This window comes from Cucurbita moschata, unplaced genomic scaffold (assembly GCF_002738365.1).
Source record: "Cucurbita moschata cultivar Rifu unplaced genomic scaffold, Cmos_1.0 Cmo_Scf00013, whole genome shotgun sequence".
In the NCBI taxonomy this organism is placed as follows: domain Eukaryota; kingdom Viridiplantae; phylum Streptophyta; class Magnoliopsida; order Cucurbitales; family Cucurbitaceae; genus Cucurbita; species Cucurbita moschata.
Window position 1 is genome coordinate 1,139,755 of NW_019268529.1, and position 22,216 is coordinate 1,161,970.

The window sequence follows — 22,216 nt, forward strand, 5'->3', positions numbered from 1 at the left end:
AAAAAAAAAAAAAAAAATTCTCGCATCATTATAAAATGTAACGCTAAATTTAAAAAATATTTAAAAATACTTTAAACTTAAAATAAAAAAACTCATTAATATATTTAATTTTTTTTAAAGTTAAAATTATCGTTATTAACATCTCATAAACTACTTTTAAATATTTTAATATTATTTTGAAAAATTAAAAACATTTTTTTTAGATGTGTTACCAATTGTACGCTAATTAAGAATTATTCATTCCTATATTTATATAATAGTTATTAAAGACTTTTAAAATTTGAATATTTACCCAACCACTATTTGTTAAAGAAATTGACTGGAGGGTAAAAATGTAGTTTCATCAAAATCAAGCTATTTAAAACTATATTTTGAATAGAAAAATAATTAAAATATCGAATAAAACGTCGACGTATCCTAATGTAATTTTTTTTATTTATTTATCCAAATAAACATTTTTATATTTTGATAATAATTTTGAAATATTTATTAAAAAGATCATAAATGTTTAATATTAAGTATTTTAAAATAATAATAATAATAATAATAATGGAAATGATTTAGTTGGTGGGTATCGTTTTAAGTGACATTAAATATTATTTGGGACAGTGGGTGGGCCAGAAAACGAGTGCACGGAGGTCATGTCTTTAAATTGACATAGGTTTTTTCCACGAAATTTCCCACCACCTTTAATAAATTAAATTAAATTTATTTTCTCCTTCCATTTCATAATTACTTTTTAATTAATATTTTATTTTCTTACCAACTTCTCGTAAAGCCTTTAAAATGGTAGCACGAACACTTTTGAAGATAGTTCTAGATCTGGGTCAAGGCGAACTATTGTAGGGGATTTATTGAAACCATTGAATTCGGAATTTGGTAAAGTGGCTTCTGGGTGGGGAACTACACCTTTGATGGGTGTGACGATGGGTCTATTTGCAATTTATAATTCTTCCATTTTACTGGACGGAATTTCAAGCAATTAGATTGGATTCACAAGAGCCCTTAAATAACTTTTCAATAAAACGTGAAGTCTAAAGTAAGTAGGTTTCCGCTTCTTAGCCCACTCTTTTTTTTTTTGGTAAAATTCTTTTGAGATAAAAGAACTTTGAAAAACTATGAAGGGACGCTTGTTTGATTTTCTATGTCTTCCGCCCATGCCAACATATATATATAGAGGTAATTTGGGACATTCTCCGTTACAATTCACAAACCTATATTAATTTCGGCTGAACTACCTATGTACTATAGTATTGGTTACATATTTAATATAGCGTTCGTATCCACGTGGATATTTAAAAATGAAAATATTTGTAAGGATTGAAATAATTGGTTATAAAAGGTGATTAAGGATATTTATATGTAAATAAATAAATAAAATAAGATACGTTAAAGATATTATTTCGAAAGCAAGTGGCATAGAAATTTGGCCAATCTGATTGGTTGAAGAAAAAGAGAGGTTTTTTTATTTTTTTATTTTTATTTTTATTTTTAAATGTGTTGACCTAAAAAGTATCTTATCCAAAGTTTTAAATATCAATTTGAAATTTTGATTTATATGTTGATGTTTTTTAAATTCTACTATGAGAAATTCAATTTTTTTTAATTAAATATGACGAACTAATTCAAGGTGACAGATACAAACGTCTAGTGGAGTATGATTAATTATTAGTATACTTTCATTTGAAATCTGAGATTCGAATTTATGATGAGTATGAATAATTATGATCATGTTTGCATTTGATGAGAGAGATTAGAGCATCTAATCGAGTATGTCTAATTATAACTATGCTTACATTTGAGTTAGAAGATTCGAACATTTGATCGAGTATGGTCTATTTCTACTATGTTCTCATTCAAGACGAGAGATTCAAATTTTGATATCAAGTATGGCTGGTTATCACTGTTGGATGATGAAAGTCCCACATCGGCTAATTTAGGGAATGATCATGGGTTTACAATCAAGGAATACTCTCTCCATTGGTACGAGATCTTTTGGGAAGCCCAAAGCAAAGCCATGAGAGCTTATACTTAAAGTGGACAATATCATACTATTGTTGGGAGTTGTGTTTGTCTAACATAGTATCAGAGTCATACCCTAAACTTAGTTCGAGGAGAGGTGTTGGATAATTCGAAGGCATAGTAAAAATGCCTTTTGGGGAAGCCCAAAACAACATGTTTATGCTCAAAGTGGACAATATCATACCATTCTAGAGAGTCGTGTTCATCTAACAATGACTATGTCACTACTTTTAACTGTTATGTTGATGTTGTCTTCTCCTCTAATGGGTAGTGTAGTCATCTAAAAGGCTTAGGCCATGATTTTGGTCGAATACCTTCTTGAAAGTTAGAGAAGATTTGGATAATGCATTTCAATTCTTGGATCCAACAGGTTACAGAAGCCTTGAGAAAAGAAGGATTAGAATCGTCAAACCTTATAGTCGGAATTGATTTCACCAAAAGCAACGAGTGGACAGGTTAGTCGAATCACTCGAACTGTAAATCTAAATTCAAACTTCTCGTTCTTCGTAATCGATTGATACTGAAAAATTCGGCCGTCGCTTGTAACTGGCGCGCAGGTAAAGTCTCGTTCAATAATCGGAGCCTACACTCGGTCTCTGATTCTCCTAATCCCTATGAGAAGGCTCTATCGATCATCGGGAGAACTCTGGCTCCTTTCGACGACGACGGCCTGATTCCTTGCTTCGGTTTCGGCGACGGTATGATCCGCCGCGGCTTTCCGTCTATTTAGCTCCTCTTCGCATTATTTCTTCGCCGATTCATCGCCTTCTTGTCCATGTATCTTACAGCGACGACACACGATCAAGAGGTGTTCAGTTTTCACAACGATAATTCCCCGTGCCATGGATTTGAAGAAGTTCTGGACTGCTACAAAAGGATAATTCCGAACGTGCAACTTTCAGGTTAGTGCATGATTGTATAGATGAATTTTATCAATACTTTTGTTCATCGTGGTCGCTTCATGAATGTGATTTACAGGGCCAACATCTTACGCCTCCGTGGTTGAAGCAGCAATGAACATTGTGGAGAAGAGTAATGGCCAATTTCACATTCTTCTCATCGTTGCAGATGGACAGGTTGATTTTTCATACTTCTCTGCTTTTAATCTGTTTCTTTCACGGCAAAGTAAACGAATTCATTTTGTTGCAAAGGTTACTCGAGGCTCGAGTGTTGGCGATGCAGAGTTGAGTGTTCAAGAGGAGAAAACAATCAAAGCAATTGTAGATGCAAGGTAATGAAAGGGGGAAAACAAGTAAGCTTAGATTTAATGTACAGAGGTAGGTATGAATATGAACAGCTTAAGTGGGGAAAACAATGATTAGAGAACTAATAACGATTAAAAATGCTAATTAACTAATAGTTTAACATCCTTGCAAGTGAACTAGTGGATGAACAATAGTATGCTTGAAACGTAGTTCTTGGAAGCATAGAGTAGACAGGTCTTTAGTCATAAGAACTTTGTCTAACTTATAGGGTTACTTCGAGTGTGTATTGCACCTTTACCAATGGGAGTAATTTCTAATACTTCTCCATTGCCCAGATACATTTGTTCATTCCCTTTATATTTTTGAGTTGAAAACATCGTACCTCGATTGTTTACAACATGGGTCGTAGCTCCAGAGTCGGATATAGAATGGAGTCATTCTTTGTAATAGCCCAAGCCCACTGCTAGCCTCACGGTTTTAAAACACGTCTGCTAGGGAGAGGTTTCCACACTATTATAAAGAATGTTTCGTTCCTCTCTCCAGTCGATGTGGGTGTCTCGAAATCCACCCTCATTCGGGGCATAGCGTCCTTGCTGGCATACCGCTTGGTGCCTAGCTCTGATACCATTTCTAACAGCTCAAGCCCACCGTTAGTAGATATTGTTCCCTTTGGCCCGTTACATATCACCGTCAGCCTCACGGTTACAAAACGCGTTTATGAGGGAGAGGTTTCTGCACCATTTTTAAAGAATGTTTTGTTTCTCTCTCTAACCGATGTGGGGTCTCAAATTCCTATCTTCTAATGCCAAATTCCTATCTTCTAATGCCAAATCAATGAGAGCTTTCATCACGTTGATAAGTGTGATGAAATCTATTCCAACATTTCAGAGCAGTGTGACTAGCTTTACCACAAATTTGGTATGGACTAAACTTACTTTGATTGTTGGTTGAAGTGTTTCCATTGGATGGTTGAGGACTAAAGTTGCTTTTTGCAGCGTTTTTTAAGACGATTGACTTCGACTTGGCTAAAATCACCTTTCTCGTGACTAAAAATATCTCCCTCTTGCAGATTTTGAGCTTTTGTTTTGTTATTTTATTCAGTGCATATCCTCTTTCGATTATTCTTGTTGGAGTCGGAGACGGGCCTTGGGACGACATGAAGAAGTTCGACGACAAGATTCCAGCACGAGATTTTGATAATTTTCAGGTTTAATAACAATCCATGGATGACTTAAATCAGTTCAGTCAACTTCCATAGTGAAAATCAGCTATCATGGTCTCTGATCTTGCGTTTTCCTAACTATGTGCAGTTCGTTAACTTCACCGAGATCATGTCCAGAAACGTTGCGACGCCTGAAAAAGAAGCAGCTTTTGCTCTAGCTGCACTGATGGAGGTTCCTTTACAATATAAAGCCGTCAAAGAAATGGATCTTCTAGGGTATAGGGCACACTCTTTATTACCCCTTTCATTACTTGGAAGTTTTCAATTCAACTGTCTCTCTTGAGATGCTCTTGAGGTTGGTTGGAATGGAATGGCTTATTATTAACGGCTAACTCTGCTTGTTTTGATGTTGAACCAAGACACGTGACAGGAAAAGCGAAATTAGTTCGTCCACGACCCCCACCGACACGTTATACTCGTCCTGCACAACTTACTCCCAAACCCAGCAACACCGTCTCCGCTTCTGCATCTGATGATCGGAGCCAGGTATACCCCAGTGTGGAACTTAACTTATGGAACATTGCTTTTGCTTGCATATTGGCTCTGTATAATTTAAGGCTTTCACTCATAATACTCGTTCTTCCAAACTGTAGATGGATTAAGTATAGAATAATAACATTCTTTCCAACTCATATGCAGGTCTGCCCCATTTGCTTGACCGAGGGAAAGGATTTGGCCTTTGGATGCGGCCACATGGTAGAGAGATTTAACTATCTAATATCTATTGCAAGTTTCTGATTCATCGGGTCTTTCATTCAAACACATCTACTTAACATTCCAACATTGCAGACCTGTAGAGACTGCGGATCAAGATTATCCAATTGCCATATATGTCGCCAGCCTATCAGAAATCGCATAAGGCTGTACACCGGGTGATCATGGACTGCACCAAAGGCAACATGAGATACGATGTGCTTGAGGTCAACGACAACAGATGGATATGACATCCAGGAACAAGGATTACGACGCGATTAGGAATGTATGTTACAGATAGCTCGAAAATCTTCTAATATTTAGTCTAGGAATGTTCTACTTTCGGGTGTTGGAAGAATGTGGATGGGGCACTCCGATGAACAAACAATGTGCCCTTATGCATATGAGATATAAACAAGATTTCATATGCATAATTTTGCATGTAAGATCTGGACCGAATGTGAAGTTTAGTGAATCATTAGTCAAATTTTATGAAATTGCCATTAGCTTGACAGAGCTTGTCAATGAGTACGAGGACTAACTCCATAGTAACATAAAGCATTTGAATTAAACAAGGCCTCCGGATACAAAGTTCTTAAGCTTTAAGAGCCTGTCCTGCAAGGATAAACAAACCCTAAAACAGTAAGATTGCATTACAAAATCTAACCCACACGTACCCGTTTATTTATTTTCCTTCTTGACCTGTTGGTTCTTGTCAGCGACCTCGTTGCTTTGGTTTGGGGGGATTGGTTGGATTCTCACATATGGCTTCCTTGTCAATGTCTCTCCCCTCAAAGCAGCAACATAGCGATCGTTTGTGTCCTCTTTCCTCTGCAACTCGCCTAGATATTCTGCCAGTCTCTCTCGATTCACTCTCCCCATCATCTGAATTTCAATATCAAGTAACAAAACCACAAACATTGAGAAGCAAAATACCTGATGAACACAATTGTAACATGTAAGATTAAACTTACGACTGCAGACAGTTACAGTAACGGGACTCCCAAGCCCCCTATTAGCAAATATTGTCCTCTTTAGACTTTTCTTTTCGGGTTTTCTAAAACGCGTCTACTAGGAGGTTTACCCACTCTTATAAAGCTAGGAGGTTTACTCACTCTTATAAAGAATGTTTCGTTCTCCTACCCAACCGATGTGAGATCTCACATAAATTTAATACATATAAGTTCCAACAGCCCCACGAATTCAAAATATCTAACTCCGTTTGATAACCATTCGGTTCGTTGTTTTAGACTACCTCCACCTATGGATTCCTTGTTTTGTCATCCAAGTTTTGAATTCCAAAAAGGGAGTTCTAGGAATTTGGTTACGAATTCGGATAAAACTCATGGTAGAGAATTGATTTGATGTGAAAACAAGTTGAATTTCCAAAATTCAGAAACAAAAAATATTTACCAACAGGTTATAGTTTTACAAATGCAGCAATGATCAAAGTCTCAAAAGATGGAAGCAGTTAACGAAAATATAGTACGAAAATAGGTGTTGAAACACATGAAAGCAAAGCAACAGCCAGCAAATTCGATGCAGCTCAAATGACAAGGTGCAGAAGAGAATAACTGGTCAGAAGAAAGAAACTGAATGCTGTGTTCTTCGTATACTGAATGAGGCGTCATTTCAAATGACAAAACAGAATGCGGCATTTCGAATTGTTAACACCGACACCATGGAAATTAGAGGTCTGATCAAGGAAAACAGATTCAAACATAGCAGGCAACTCAAGAACAAAATTGAAAAAAGAAAAATCTTAGGTTTTCAATCGAATAATCAGGTAAGTCCATGGAATAAATAGATAATAATCATCACAGTAGAGCAGCAAGTCGAATTTTACGCGATCGCGGAGTCGCGAAATGTCCAACGGACAGAAATTTATCAATAAACTAAACTCAATCAGAGATATATGGATCAAGATTGCGATGATAATAGGGTTTTGGAGAGAGAAAGGACATACGAGAGATTCAGGTCTAGCATTCTGGCGGAGGCGGGCTTCGAGTTGCTCGTTGCGGGAATTGGTGGCCTGCATAACGCAGTAGCCAATAACGCCGGGAACGACGCCGCAGACGGTGGCGAAGGCCAAGAAGAAAGGCTTTGAATCTCTGGTTTTCCTCACTATCCATCTCCATGACTCGCTCTTCTCCCACAGAAACGACATTCTTCGCCCTCGTTTGTGAGAAATTTAATCCTACGGTTTGAATTTAGCTTTGTTTTGGCCTTAGATCTATAATTTCATAGATCAAAACAATTAACAACAGAAAAAGAAGACAATTTCAAGACAAAACTGTATGAAAAACGAAAAACAATGCCATTGGATTTCGGAGTTACTACGGACCTGCGAATTGACGAGTATACCAAATTTGTGAACAAACCCTAGCTTGAGATTGTATCATTAACAAAATCTAAATTAATTTAAACCCTAAAGTTGTTATATCTATTGAAGCTCATAAGCTTTCCTAGATGATCTTTTAAAGAAGTTTTAGTCCACTTTCACTTTGTTTCTATGGTTTTTATAGCGATACCGTCATCTGTACATAGATGCCTTACCTGTAAAAGAAGTAGACATGGCTTGAGTATTTAAAAATATTCAGTAAGTAACCTCACTGTGATAGTCGGAAAGTACAATCACGTGCAATCATGGTAAGGCCTGTATTTTCATACACTCATATTGCCGATTATTGACTCCCAATAGGGAGACCTCAGTCTAGCCAAAATTATAATTAGGAACTGTTGACGATTTGTCTAAATCTGTACCAAGGACAATTGTGTGTGTGAACTATTGAAGAGCAAGAGACTGAGACACTAATAGATGCTCACAACTATCTGGTTCGTGCATCTAAATAATACTAAAATGACTGGACTTGAGACTTGGTGCAATGAAGGACATAAATGATTTTTTTAAGTAAGTGCCTAATATGCCAACCGGTGAAGACACCAAGATAGAAAACAGTAGGGTTGTTGCGACCAAGTGTACTAGAACGGAAATTGAAGAACATGACTATGAATTTTATCATAGGTCTACCCGAGACAAATGGTATTTCTTATGTGGAGAGGCGACCTATATGGTGGATAATTGGACTCAATTAATTATACATCAAGAGAGATTGTTAGGTTGTATGGACCACCAGTGTCAATTGTGTTAGACCCAGACCCATGTTTTACGTCGCCCTTCTAGCGCAGCCTCCAAAAAGTATTGGGTGCTCGCCTCGACTTCAATACTGCATTCCACCCACATACAAATGGTTGAACTGAACGTTCAAACCAAATATTGGAAGACGTATTATATGCCTACATGTTGACTTTTGTGAGCAACTGAGATTCAGAGTTACACCTCGTGGAGCTTGCCTACTACAACAACTTCCAAGCAGCTATTGATACGACATTATTTGAAGACTTATACGAAAAGCAGTGCAAGTTTCTAATGTAGTGGAACAAGATAGATGAACGTGAGCTATTAGAACTAGAGTTGGTCCAAGTTACCAATGAAATCGTTCAAAAAAATCCAGGCTAAAATACATATAACTCAAAGTAGGCAGAAGAGTTACGCTGATGTGAGATATAGAAACTTGGAGTTTGGGGTAGGCGATAAGGTGATTTTCGTGTATGGTAAGTCGAGGTCAAGTTTCATTGGACCCTTCAACATTCTGGATTGAATTGAACAAGTGCATAACGTATTCCACATGTCCATACTCCACAAGTACTTGACGGACTCGCCCCACGTAATAGATTACAAACCTTTACAAATAAACGAGCCCGTTTATGTTTATAAAATATTATTAAATTTATAAAGATATTTTACATTAAAAAAATTATTTAAAATAAAATATTAAAAGAAAACTTATACGTGTCGGCCAGCCTCGAATCGTACATGAATATTTGATATGATGAACATTGTAGATTGAAGTTCACGTGACATCACAATCACACTTTGGTTGATAGATACGCGGATATTTAAATGTTAAAATTAAAATCAATTGGGATTTCACTACAAAAGCTTGAAATTATAATTCGTAAAATAAAACTCAACCAAAGGACTCTCGCTCTATCCAGAACTTGTCGCTGTTTCATGATGGTTTTATCTTTAATGTGTGGGACACACCTCTGAAAATAGCATATATGATCCGTTTGTTTCCAGGGAAAATTAGCCCAGAAAATTTCTTCTCAAACAATTTTTGCAAAAAAATGATGGGTGGTAATTTTTTCGGAATCCAAATTGGATAAAGGCCTGAATTAGAAGTGGCCTTGGCTTGTCCACTTCCACGCTCTCTCTCTCTTTTTGCATCTGTAGCTCTTCCGTTTTCCACGCTGAATATACTAAATTTTTGATGATACTGTTCCGATTTGGCGGCCATTGATGCGAAGCTTCATCGCCTTCTTCATTTGACGCCCATTTCGATTTCTCAAGCTCTTGCGATCTTGTTTGTTACTGAACTATCATTCTCTTTTATGTTCCGTTGTTTGGGTTTTTGTTGTTTTGATACCTAATTTATGGGGTTTTTGTGATTGATTGTGTTTAGGGTTTTTGAAGGGATTTGTTGTTGGTAAGCTATGGATTCTGCAATTCAGGCTTCGCCTTCTCCGGCTTCGTCTTCTGCATTTCGTAGTCCATGTCTCACTTCTGCTTCTCAGAACTGCAAATTTCCCTTGTAAGCTCATTTTAGTTTATCTGTGCCCGTGATTAGGGTCTGGATTGGGTGTTTTTGTTTGCATTTTGTGTGTTTATCTATCTGTTTTGTGAAATTTGAAGTTGTTTTACGCTTGGATTGACTTGTTATATAGTTTTGAAGTGGTTGTTTGCTGTGGAAGTTTGTTCTTAGTTGTCTTCCATGGTTATGTGAGCTTCAATAATGGTGCTAGTAGCTCCTTAGGGAGTTGTGGACTTATTTACTTCGTAGTTTGATATATTGCACATGTAATCTGGGGCTGTTGGAGTCGGCATTCCTGGTCTTTGATTGACATCAAAGGATTCTTTTATCACAGCCCTTAGATTCTGTAACAACCCAAGTCCACCGCTAACAGATATTGCCCTCTTTGGACTTTTCCCTTCGGGTTTCCCCTCAAGGTTTTTAAAACGCATCTGATAGGGAGAGATCCCAAATTAGTTGGAAAGGGGAACGAAATATTTCATATAAGGGTGTGGAAACCTCTCCCTAACAGATGCGTTTTAAAACCTTGAGGGGAAACCCAGAAGGGAAAGCACAAAGAGGACAATATCTGCTAGCGGTGAGCTTGGGCTGTTACAAATGGTATCAGAGCCAGACACTAAGCAGTGTGCCAGCGAGGAGCTGGACTTCCAAGGGGGGTGGATTGTGAGATCCCACATCGGTTGGAGAGGGAACGAAACATTTCTTATAAGAGTGTGGAAACCTCTCCCTAAAAGACGCATTTTAAAACCTTGAGGGGAAGCCTAGAAGGGAAAGCACAAAGAGGACAATATTTACTAGGCAGTGGGCTTGGGCTGTTACATCACCCATGGCGCATTAATGCCATATTGAACTAGTCAGATTCCGTCTATCCTACATCTCAACTGTAGGGCTTGTGACTCATCTTGGAAAGGACGAGCTTACACAAACAGGTTACAGGATAGCATCAGGGCAATGAAGTACTGTTGGACTGAGATCAAGTGTTGAGAGGTTCTTAGGGAAGGTGGTCGTTGGGTATTCATTGGTTTCAAAATTGTGTCTGGTGCCTTAAACCCACTTGATGTCGTTAGCTGCTACAGATGATGAAGTACTCCTCCAAGGAACCTCAAACCAATTTCAATGGCACTGAGTTAACCACAGATGGGTTTCTCATCAATTGTTCAGTACCTTTGGTTTGCTCACTGATTCAGAGCTCATTTAAAATGGTTTTGTAAAGTACAGAAACTTAACAAGTTCACGTCCTATTTTTTTTTGATATTTTGCTCTCTGTTCTCTTCAATGGTTTCTTGGCAGTTTATGTATTCTAACACATGATTAATGTATCGGCACGCACACTAATCTATCCATCCTTGTTTGATGTATTTTGATTGTTCAGCTTCCAAATGGTACAATACCGAGTTTCCTGTCTTATTATAAATTACATTTTACTTATTTTCTCGGTAGACTCGGCCTTTACATGAATGCTGTTTTAATATATAAGGGTTTTTCAATCATGTTTATACTTGAATTAATTTAGTATAACAGTGAGAATTTATATGTTCTTCCCTTCACAGGCCAACTTCCAGAGTATCAGCTTCCTCTAAAAGAATGCATCGTGGGTTCAGGCTCCATATGGATGCTTCTCCCAATTACAACATCTCCAAAAATCATGTAGTTTCCAAATACTCTTCAGAATGGCCTGAATCACAATCCATATTCTCTAAGCAATCACTCAACAAGTATTTTTCGCCTCTGAGAGCATTGGTTGCTTCAAACACTCAAGATATTCCTGCTACACCTTTAACTGGAGATGACAAGGTTGGAGTGCTGTTGCTTAATCTTGGAGGTCCAGAGACTCTTGATGATGTGCAGCCTTTCTTGTTTAACCTCTTTGCCGACCCGGTATCATACCCCAACAATCCATTTTTCTTTTAGTATGAAGTTTGAATTACTCAACTTCTTTGCGTCCTTATTGAGCTATGATGCTTTGGTCACATAATGCAATAAAAATTGTGAAACCTTATGTTTTTAATAGGATATAATACGATTGCCACGGTTGTTCCGGTTCCTCCAAAGACCGTTGGCACACTTTATTTCAGTTCTAAGATCGCCCAAGAGTAGAGAAGGCTATGCCTCAATTGGTGGCGGTTCTCCTCTGCGAAAGATTACCGATGCTCAGGCAAGAAAATCTTCTTCTTCTTCTTCTTCCACTTCTGTTATTTTTTTATTTATTTTTATTTATATGTGCATGGATGTCTGAGCATGTATGACACTGTTGTTGTTTAACCATGGAGATTGCAGAAAAACATTAGCAAAATACTGAGAACACCGTATGCATTTTCACCCACTCGTTCGGTGCATGGTTTGCGAGTGTATGTGATATGCATTGCTTGAAGAGACGTCTTTTTTTAATGCAAGATTTATTCTTTAGAGACCTGACATGAATGTGTTAAGCAGAAACTTATCATAAAGAGCATGCCTGCATATTAATTTTTCTTTTACTTTTATAATAGGTTAAAAAATCACTTTTGGTCCTGAACTTTGAAGTAATAATTTAGTCCGAAAACTTTTATCTGTAATGATTTAGTCTTTGTAGTTTCATTTTTTTTTTTGTAACAATTTAGTCATTGCCTAAGGACCTAATATGTTTATAAGTTACGAAGTTTAAATTGTTAAATAATAAAAATCAACTTTTAATTTTGTTTGAAACTTTTTATCCGGATTAAATTTATTACAAATTTGAAAGTATAAGAACTAAACTGTTACATAATAGAGTTTATGGAATAAATTGTACCAGTCCAAGCCCACCGTTAGTAGATATTGTTCTCTTTAGGCTTTTCCTTCAAGGGCTTCCCCTCAAGGTTTTAAAACGCCTCTGCTAGGGAGAGGTTTCCACACCCTTATAAGGAATGATCCATTCCCCTCTTCAACCAATGTGGGATCTCACATAAATTATTTTAAAATTTAAAGCATAGAGACTAAATTGTTAAAATCATAGTTCAGCGACTGACATATTACTTCTATGAAGATTTATGGACCAAAATTGTTTTTAACCTTTATAATTTCATGTTTGTCAACAGTAATCTTTGACGGAAGCAGTGCCCTTGTTTTGTGAATAGTATTCGTTTGATTGAAATAGTGCCTTCATTTGAATTTCTCAGTTTGAAATGACATAGGAATCCAAGTTAGATAAGCTGCTTGAAATTTATGAGAATTGTTTATAGCCAATACGTTCCAGAGAATCTAAGAAACTTGGGGTTAGTTATCAAAATTTTAGAGGATTAAGTGGCGTGGTGGTGCTTTTTCAATTGAATAGTTAGCATGCTTAATGATTGTTGAACTCTCAGTATATGGTAATATGCAGTTGAATATAACTTCAAAAAAAATTGGTTTTGCTTGTTAAATTTTTGTCATTGTCATCTGTATATCTTCTTTGGTCAGGCTGAAGAATTAAAGAAGGCCTTATGGCAAAAAGATGTTCCAGCTGAAGTGTATGTTGGTATGCGATACTGGCATCCGTTCACTGAAGAAGCAATCGAACAGGTATACGTTTCTTTCTATATTTATGAAATAAGATGTTGATTTTCGAATGTCATCTTGTTTCTACTGTTTCAATTGGGGCAAAACATGTTGCAGCACATTCAGTTGATATAATGTTGAAAGTATGTCTCTTGTTTCAAGAACAAACGGTCTTGCATTTATACATTGTATGAAAAACATCGAGTCTGAGACAAGCGACACTGTCATGATTGTACACTCATTGTATTCTTTTGTACAAACTTGTTTCTTTTTAATATTTAATTCTAACTTTATTAGCCTTGTAAGGCCCCACTCTGTTATAAGTGGAACAACCGCATCTTATGGAACTTACGAACTCCAAAATTTGGTACAAGAACAAAATTATGTATTTGGTTATTGAGGCTTCTTACAGATCTTTTTTTTGTTCTTCCTTGTAGATAAAAAAAGACAGGATAACAAAGCTTGTTGTTCTTCCTCTTTATCCCCAATTTTCAATATCCACCAGTGGTTCAAGCCTCCGGCTCTTGGAGGGCATCTTCCGGTAAAGACCATATTCATATAAAATTGTATCTTGGGTTGGTTTATATGAACAATAGGATTTTCTTGTTTGTCAGGGAGGACGAATACCTAGTTAACATGCAACATACGGTAATACCTTCCTGGTACCAGCGTGAAGGATATATAAAGGCCATGGCAGATTTGATTGAAAAGGAATTAAAAAGTTTCGACTTTCCCGAGCAGGTAATATATGTTTGCATGATCAAATGAATATTGTTCACAAGAAGCTGTGGATTATAGTCAAATGCTAATTAACCTTTCTAGTTCATAAGTGTTGGTATTCATACCTTGGCATCAAAGTGTAACTTAAACATGTACATAACAGGTAATGGTATTTTTTAGTGCACATGGAGTCCCCCTTGCTTACGTGGAAGAGGCTGGTGACCCGTATAAAGCAGAGATGGAGGAATGTGTGGATCTGATTATGGAGGAATTAGAAAAGAGAAGGATAACAAATAACTACACCCTTGCTTATCAGGTACGTGCCTTTTCAATGACTTCACATCAGGAGGGGGGGTTTGGGGGATAAGGTGGGGGAGGTTAACTTAGAAAAGAAAGAGTGAATTCAACTTGATTTTGTGTTTTGTTCTGGTATCTCATAATGCTTTTATCGCAATCGTGCATATTTCTTCTTGAAAGTCCTGTGCGTAAAACTTCTAGTAAGTTCTTTTCTAGAAAAAATTCATTTATTGATGTTTTTGCCTGATTGTTCTATACCCCTTTAGGACTACGTATGAAACTTGGTGAGGCAAATATTTTAATAGCTAATTTAGTGTCCCACCTTTAATGGAATAGACAGGCACTAAAAAATGTATGGTTTTAAGAGCTCATTGGCTCAGATTGGAGAAGGAAAAAGAGAGGAGAGATAAATATACCCTTTAGTATTATGTGTGCAGATTGGTGTGGTAAATATTTTATTAGCGCGTCTCTCTTTTCATGGAACATACAGACACTAAAAAAGATATAGTTTTCAGAACTTGTTGTCTTAGGATGGAGAAGGGAAAAAGTAAGGAGAGATAAATGGACAAATTGGTAACTTGGAGAAAGTCGAGTAGTCGGTTGGGTTGCATGTGCCATGGAGGGAAGAAGGGAGGGAGAAAGTCAATGAGCAGTGGGAGATGTGGATGAAAATAGATTCAGTTAAAGGACAAAGAAGGGGGGAAGTTAATAGGTGGAGAGAAGACAACATGTTAAAGAAGAGTGGAGGATGGGAGAAGGGATAAAATTCAATGAGAGAGAGTTAAGATTTGATTTGCAGTGTTAAACTTCTTAGCTTGTATGACATATAGTTGGCACAAAAAAATATCGTCAACAGAGAGATAGGCGGGGAAAATGGAGAGGTCGTTGTAGGACAAAGAACGGCTGATGGTAGAAGGGAAAAATTTGAGAAGTAGAGGGATGAAAGAGAGATAGGAAGACGATGAAAGAGTGGAATTTGACTAGTATACAAACAGCTCGATCCAATTTTCATTAGATGCTACCGAAAGCGGATGAATGGCCAGAAAAATTGAACAGCAGTCGGAGACTATACACATAATTGAAGACAACTTTTACCATTGAAGTCTCCAATTATATTGAACCCTTGAAGTTATTTTCATCCTTTAGCATGAACCTCTTCAAATAAGTACTAATCCTTTGCAGGGTTGCTTTTTCCTGAAATAAGGTAAGAGAGGACTGATGAATAGCGGCTATGATCCTGGCCGAGAGAAACCAAATCGCTAATAATAGATGGCATTATTTATCATAATCAAATTCAAACGTTTGAATGAAATTTCTTCTCATATCATTAATGGGAGGCACTAACTCATATTTATACATTTACGAGGAGAAGAATATCAACTAGTTAAATAAAACTAATTGAACTATTCGTATAACGGAAGGAACATAATTTATCCAACTGTAAAAACAATATACGCTATTATCCCCCTCGAACAAATGCCGGATAAGGCATGGGTTCCCAGGGAGCTTTTCCGTAACCTTTGGAATATTTGAGGGCGTGTCTCTGCTCCAGGCGCTTTATGCTCTTGTTAGTTTCGGTTAAAAGTTTTTCATATCCTATCAGAGGATAAAATCATTGTTTCAAGAGCGACAATGCGAATCTTTTAGTTCTGGCAGTTCGGCAAATATTTCGTGCTTCATTGTTCATCAAGTTACGACTAGTATGGTTTTTAATTGGAATACTTGACACAAATCTTTTCGTAATACATAGCAAATGTTCATCAATCTGGATTGGAGGACTTCTACTTTTTGTTCCTCCGTTTTAGGCTTCGGGATTTCTAATCCCCAAGGCCGTTAGGCTGTGTTCTTCCTCTTTTGATGAATATTCGATTTCCTTGTATTGTTTTTAGTGTACATTTTTGATGATCTGGTTTTTCTGACTTGTAATACAGAGTAGAGTTGGACCCGTGGAGTGGTTAAAACCTTATACGGATGACACAATAATAGAGCTTGGGCAAAAAGGAGTTAAAAGCTTGCTGGCTGTACCCATTAGGTATGTGCATTTGTACATTCAACGGATGACTTGATTAACCGTAATACAATAAACAGCAAAATTTAATGTTATGATTTGACATGTTACAGCTTCAATAAACGTTGGATGTTATTCTGTAGAATATATCATAACAAACAAATTATCGTACCGAGTATCTTGTACCATTCGTGAAAACACAAATTCCTTTGTCGTGTTAATCATTTGACACATAATTATTTAAGCATCTGAATGAGTAAAGCTCAACATATAGCGAGAAACAGTAAGTTATTTTTTTTTTTACTTTTGTAAACAGTGAACCAGTGAGTTATTTTTGCTATTTTGTAAACTGGGTTGATGACATTCTTCATATAGTGGCTGCATGCAGATTATCTAGTTTAAAAATCGAATCACATTCGGTTAATTAAAATTTTATGCTATGCTTGATTTGCAGCTTTGTAAGCGAGCATATCGAGACGTTGGAAGAAATTGATGTGGAATATAAAGAACTTGCTTTAAAATCTGGAGTAGAAAAATGGGGACGTGTTCCAGCGTTAGGATGTGAGCCTACTTTCATAACAGATTTGGCTGATGCTGTAATTGAGAGTCTTCCATATGTCGGGGCCATGGCTGTCTCGAATCTTGAAGCTCGCCAGGTACTACAACCAAGAATATGCATGCAGCAATTTGCTTTATTTTTTACTTAATTATGAGAAACCATCATAATGAAAAAACAAAGAAAGAAGGGCCAACAAAAAGAAAGGGCTAAAAGCCAAATGAGGGATCACAAAAAACTTTCAAAAGAGAGCCTCGGGGACAACTACAAAATCATAATGAAAGCCTGGCTTCTTTATTCAGTAAATGATTTAAAATATCAAAATTAATGCTTATCCTCCATCATATTAGTTAGTTTCGTAACTGTATTTGTTTTTAACTTCACGAGCAGTGAAGATGTTGCACTCGTGTTATGCAATTAGGTATTATAGAAGCTGTTGAATTGAAACATGAATAAAAGTGGAACAGCTCAAGCTCAAGCCCATCGCTAGCAGATATTTTCTTTAGGCTTTTCCTTTTGATCTTCCCCTAAAGGTTTTTAAAACGCATTTGCTAGGGAGAGGTTTCCACACCCTTATAAAGAATGTTTCGTTCCCCTCTTCAACCAATGTGGGATCTCACAATTCACCCCCCTTTGAGGCCGAGCGTCCTCGTTGGCACACCACCCGGTGTTTGGCTCTGATATCATTTGTAACAGCCCAAGGTCACCGCTAGCAGATATTATCTTCTTCGGGCTTTCTCTTTTGGGTTTCCCCTCAAAATTTTAAAATGTGTCCATTAGGGAGAAATATCCACATCCTTACAAGGAATGCTTTGTTTATCATTTTGAATATATTCGAACATTTTATTTACCGATCTCTGCTTCTCTCCTTTTCAGCCCTTGGTTCCACTTGGTAGTGTGGAAGAGTTACTAGCAGCATATGATTCGCAACGTAGGCAGCTACCGCCACCTGTAACCGTATGGGAATGGGGTTGGACGAAAAGTGCGGAAACATGGAATGGAAGAGCAGCAATGCTGGCTGTACTTGTCTTGCTGGTCCTAGAAGTCACAACTGGAGAGGGGTTTCTTCACCAATGGGGAGTTTTCCCCTTATTTCATCAATGATCTCTCTCTCCCTCCACAATTGGTAGGATCTGTATATTTATTTTGTTAAAATGTTTCGAAGCTATTGGCATCTTCATCCACATAGAAAGTCCTAGAGGGACTTAAGTTGGGTAGTAGTCCTTTTTATCTCAGTTTGGACTGGAATTTTGATAGCACGTAGTATAAGATGGCATACTACCCTGTGAGCAAAATAATAGTAACTATTTCCCTTCCCCTGTTTGTCTATCTTATTAAATACACACAGTTATCAATTGTATTAATACATGTTTCTTATAACTTAATTTCTTTTCAATTATAGCACTTGGCCAACGTGGTAGCAATTTCTCTACTAAAACGCCGACAGCTGGTCGTCTGAAAATTCGATCTCTCAGTAAGTGTGTTTTTCCTGACAAATTACTGTGCCCTTTTTGGTTATGACATTGATTTTTGTTGGAAGGATAAGTTAAATGATGGGGTATTAGAGTACTCCATTGACTGCTTGAATTAGGATATCTCGATATCTCGAAACTGCTAAATGATACGTTAGTGTAGCTCATTTCCCACCATGACTGCCCCTTTTTATCTCCTCTTTTTCAGTTGTTAGTTTCAAATGATTAAAATGAATATGCTTTAGAAAAGAAAATGGAAAAAGAACACTCTGTTGAGCTTGAATTAGTGACTGTTAGAAGATGGGCCAGACATTTATCCACAACTTAGTTTGTTGTCCTAAAAATAGTCTGAAACCGACACTTTTTGACCAATCTCTCATAAAACACAGAGTAATGAGCTTTTTTAGAGTGAACTTGTTGAACTAGCCTTGCACTTTGTATCCTAAATCGATCATATGAAAGAAAAATAAAAGGAAAGAAAAGAAAAGAAAGAAGAAGAAGAAGAAGAAGAAAAAGAAAAGGGAAAGGTATCATCGGCAAGCCCCACATATTGGCCCCATGAACAGTGAGGACTCACATGAAAGCTACAACTAAAAACTAAGACGACTTAAAAAAAACAAAGAAACGATGCTAAAATAAAGGAAGAATCAGAACATTTGTCTTTTGTGTAGGCAAGCACATTAACATCATTAAATCGGATCAGCTGATGGAAAATCTCAGCATCCTCCTTCCCCAACTCACTCCTTCATCCTAAGCCTTACCCTCTCTCTCCTTTGCTTTTTACTTTCCCTTTGTTTATTTATTTTTACTTCACATTTTCTGAAAGGTTGCATCACTTTAGAACACTCCATTCATTATAACATCTCTCTCTCTCAATCAATATTGAATGGGTTGGGTTGTTAAATACACCCATAGTCCAAGTCCACTACTAGTAGATATTCTCTGCTTTGACTCGTTACGTAACACAATTAGCCTCATGGTTTTAAAATGTGTCTGCTATGGAGAAGGTCTAGCCTTTCTCTGACCTTGCATTGTCTGGTGACTGACTCTAATACCATTTGTAACAGCTGACACTCACTGTTAACAAATATTGTCAGTTTTAGTCCGTTATGTATCGCATCAGCCTCACGGTTTTAAAACGTAGCTATTAGGAAAAAGTTTTCACACCTTTGTAAGCAATGCTTCGTTATCCTTTTGTAATAGCTCAAGCCCGCCGCTAGTAGATATTGTCCGCTTTAGTTTGTTACGTATTGCTGTCAGCCTCACAGTTTTAAAACGTGTCTGGCTTATGGTGATACGTAATGGGCCAAAGCGAATAAGATATGTTAGCAGTGGGCTTGAGTTGTTACAAATGGTATTAGAGTCGGACACTGAGCGATATGCCAGCAAGGACGCTGGATCCCTAATGGGGGTGGATTGTGAGATCCCACATCGGTTGGAGAGGGGAATGAAATATTTCTTATAAGAGTGTGAAAACCGTTTAAGGTTTGTGACAAATGTTGAGAATTGTTGGGAGAGGAGTTCTATATCGACTAATTAAGAGGTTGATCATGAGTTTATAAGTAAGGAATACATCTTCATTGGTACGAAACCTTTTGGAGAAACAAAAAACAAAGTCATGAGAGCATATGTTCAAATTGGACAGTATCATACTACTGTAAAAAGTCGTGATTTCTAACTACAAATATGTCTCAAAACTTCAAAAAGTTTCTAATAGATTGCTATAAACTTTTTGTTTTTAGAAATAATAAATTTTTAAGCTATTAATTTCATTAAATTTAAAAGCATTAAAAATATTGAGATCTATTAAAAATAAAAACTAAAAGTTCAGGGACTCATTAAACACGAATATTAAAGTTTCGACACTTGCTATAAGATTTTTGACTTTTCCAATGCTGAAAAGCATCGAGAGAAGCTAAAAACGTGTCAAGAAAATCGACGTAGATTTGATGTGCTATTAGCATTCTTGTATTTTAACCTTAAACAAGAGGCTCTCGTGCTAGATCTTCGTTTAGATTTGATGCCACTGCCATTTTCTTCTCATCCCAAAATAATTATCGACATGTTAGAAACCGATAATGATATCGACCCAACATGTTTACCCAACAACATAAACAGTAGATGGGAACATAATCATCTTATATTCAGCTAAGATTAAGTGAACTTTCAAGACAAGAACTCAAATGTTAGAAGAACAATCTTGACTTCCTTGACTAGCAGCACACATCATCACATGTTTCTACACATGAATATGTGTCTTATTAGTTTAGATTAAAGAGAGATGACATTAAAATAACATAAAAAAAACCCCATCTTTTATACACATCTTATTCACTCACATTAACAGGCAAACTTTGTCACAGACACACACGTTCTTCGAGAACGAGTCAACATTTGTTCTGATATCTATGTAGATTAAAGGAAAATTTTCGAGTACTCCCTTAGTTCACTCTATAAATTTCTTACTTTATTACATGAAACTATATCGTTCTTAAATGATGTTGACGTGGATAACATAAAATTTTCCAGTATTCAAAGATGAGTTTGGAATCTCTTTTAAAACTTGGCTGATATCATCCTTTCATCAGATGAGGGTATCAATTCAGGTTCACTCGACCAAAACACAAGCCAAGGCAAAGCTTATGAAAGGAATAAAAGGGTATCAATTCAGGTTCTCTCTCTCTCTATCTCTCTCTATCTCTCTCTTCTTTCTGTATATCAAATAATTGGTTTTGCTGAAGTGAGTGTATGATGATGCTTTTGAGGTGTAAAAACTATAAAGTGGTATAACTAAAGGTAGTAACTTGTAGTTGAATATACTGTTTTTCTCTATCTACCTGTATTTGTAGAGCATCACTTTATGCCTAAATTAATGCCTATGCTTCTCATTCACTGATTCTCTTTCATAGTTTTAAACATTTATCTTGTGTTCTTCCTTTTCTTTTACATAAAAAGATTGAAAAACAAATGATTTGAACCATATAGATGATAATTTGATGGTTGAAAACCCTTGGTTTTAGTTTCTTTACTTTCAAATGTTTGAATTTAGTCCTGTACTTTCAATGAATCTTAAGATTAGTCCTCATCGTTACCTTGAAGTTCATTTGATCTGGGAAGATAAGAGGATAATAACAATTTCCATAAACTAATGGTAAGAACGAGGACTAAACCTCGACATTTGAAAGTAGAAATTCTAAAGTAGTTTTAGAAGAACGTTGTGTATTTCGTAGTCAATTACCCAATAATATCATTAAAACTCTGAGAAGAAAGTCTTTTCAAGGATTCATGATATCATTTTAGGACGATCAACCATGTTTTTCACGATGGATTGAAGAAGCCCATTTTTCAAGAGGAAATTTTGAGAGACCCTTTAGTGCAAATGTGATAAGAGTTCCAAGAAGCCTTCCTTTTTTGGGTATGTATTAGTTCCTCTTCTTATTCATTATTGTACTGTACTTATATTCAAACACAGAGCCACCAAAAAGTGCAGTAGCTTGGACTTGGACTTAGAAAGCACGCGTAACAGTGTTCTTCATCTTGTTCTTCCTGTTCTTGTTTGTGTTCTTCTCCTTGTTCTTCCTGTTCTTGTTCTTGTTGTTAGAGAGAGAGAGAAAGAGAAACCAGTCAAAGATTGTGCGCAGTAATGATTAAAGTGGGGGAGTGGATCTTTGTCGAAATGAAAATGATATTTTAAGGAAAGGAAAGGAAAGTTAAAGTGGAGGGTGAGGCATTAAATAATGGGAGAGAAAAAGAAAAAGGGGGGGAAAGCAAAGAAAGCTAAGCATAAGGGTAAGGAAGGGATAGGAAGGGCTTTGGTTTCTGTTTTTGTTTTGGATTGCAAAAGAAAAGAACAAAAAAAAAAAAAAAAAAA

At 36.6% G+C, this 22,216-nt stretch overlaps 4 protein-coding genes and 1 long non-coding RNA gene across 9 annotated transcripts in view; 3 read left to right on the top strand and 2 right to left on the bottom strand.

Annotated features, from left to right (window-relative positions):
• The window catches only part of LOC111451227 (E3 ubiquitin-protein ligase RGLG4), a 7,094-nt gene extending 1,440 nt beyond the window's left edge, over positions 1 to 5,654 (top strand). Inside the window, exons 3-12 of one of the 2 annotated variants that reach the window (XM_023091569.1) lie at positions 2,393 to 2,477; positions 2,580 to 2,720; positions 2,811 to 2,924; positions 3,001 to 3,098; positions 3,174 to 3,253; positions 4,329 to 4,434; positions 4,538 to 4,665; positions 4,809 to 4,935; positions 5,089 to 5,145; positions 5,239 to 5,654. In XM_023091569.1, coding sequence (XP_022947337.1) covers positions 2,393 to 2,477; positions 2,580 to 2,720; positions 2,811 to 2,924; positions 3,001 to 3,098; positions 3,174 to 3,253; positions 4,329 to 4,434; positions 4,538 to 4,665; positions 4,809 to 4,935; positions 5,089 to 5,145; positions 5,239 to 5,325 — 1,023 coding nt within the window. In that variant the 3' untranslated portion in view covers positions 5,326 to 5,654. Of the gene's footprint in view, positions 1 to 2,392; positions 2,478 to 2,579; positions 2,721 to 2,810; positions 2,925 to 3,000; positions 3,099 to 3,173; positions 3,254 to 4,328; positions 4,435 to 4,537; positions 4,666 to 4,808; positions 5,146 to 5,238 lie in introns of both variants that reach the window. The other variant, XM_023091568.1, reaches the window with a different exon arrangement.
• LOC111451239 lies at positions 4,651 to 18,230 on the bottom strand. Its single transcript, XR_002711945.1, has 3 exons — positions 18,220 to 18,230; positions 8,008 to 8,011; positions 4,651 to 4,738 (listed from the first exon to the last, which is right to left on the bottom strand). It is a non-coding gene; the product is annotated as an uncharacterized LOC111451239 (long non-coding RNA).
• Positions 5,676 to 7,380, bottom strand: LOC111451237. The gene is made up of 2 exons (XM_023091581.1): positions 7,109 to 7,380; positions 5,676 to 6,027 (listed from the first exon to the last, which is right to left on the bottom strand). Exons 1-2 carry the CDS (start codon positions 7,307 to 7,309, stop codon positions 5,824 to 5,826), a joined length of 405 nt encoding a protein of 134 aa, XP_022947349.1. The 5' UTR covers positions 7,310 to 7,380; the 3' UTR covers positions 5,676 to 5,823.
• LOC111451226 (ferrochelatase-2, chloroplastic) lies at positions 9,185 to 21,198 on the top strand. Of its 4 annotated transcripts, XR_002711944.1 has the most exons (13): positions 9,186 to 9,569; positions 9,669 to 9,797; positions 11,348 to 11,675; positions 11,809 to 11,952; positions 13,215 to 13,316; positions 13,730 to 13,833; positions 13,907 to 14,033; positions 14,176 to 14,328; positions 16,241 to 16,341; positions 16,772 to 16,973; positions 17,750 to 17,999; positions 18,276 to 18,347; positions 20,934 to 21,198. XR_002711944.1 is itself a non-coding variant. In XM_023091566.1 (12 exons), the coding sequence occupies exons 2-11, from the start codon at positions 9,700 to 9,702 to the stop codon at positions 17,975 to 17,977; spliced, it is 1,587 nt and encodes a 528-aa protein (XP_022947334.1). In that variant the 5' UTR covers positions 9,186 to 9,569; positions 9,669 to 9,699; the 3' UTR covers positions 17,978 to 17,999; positions 18,276 to 18,512. The 4 variants fall into 4 exon arrangements, 3 of the variants coding, with proteins under 3 accessions (XP_022947335.1, XP_022947334.1, XP_022947333.1); XM_023091566.1 differs by lacking the exon at positions 20,934 to 21,198 and having other exon boundaries at positions 18,276 to 18,512; XM_023091567.1 differs by lacking the exons at positions 18,276 to 18,347; positions 20,934 to 21,198 and having other exon boundaries at positions 9,185 to 9,569; positions 9,680 to 9,797; positions 17,750 to 17,977.
• LOC111451235 (NAC domain-containing protein 96) overlaps positions 20,947 to 22,216 on the top strand; it is a 5,992-nt gene continuing 4,722 nt past the window's right edge. The window contains exon 1 of the mRNA XM_023091579.1: positions 20,947 to 21,016. The gene's annotated coding sequence lies outside the window, so the exon portion shown is untranslated. The remainder of the gene's footprint in view (positions 21,017 to 22,216) is intronic.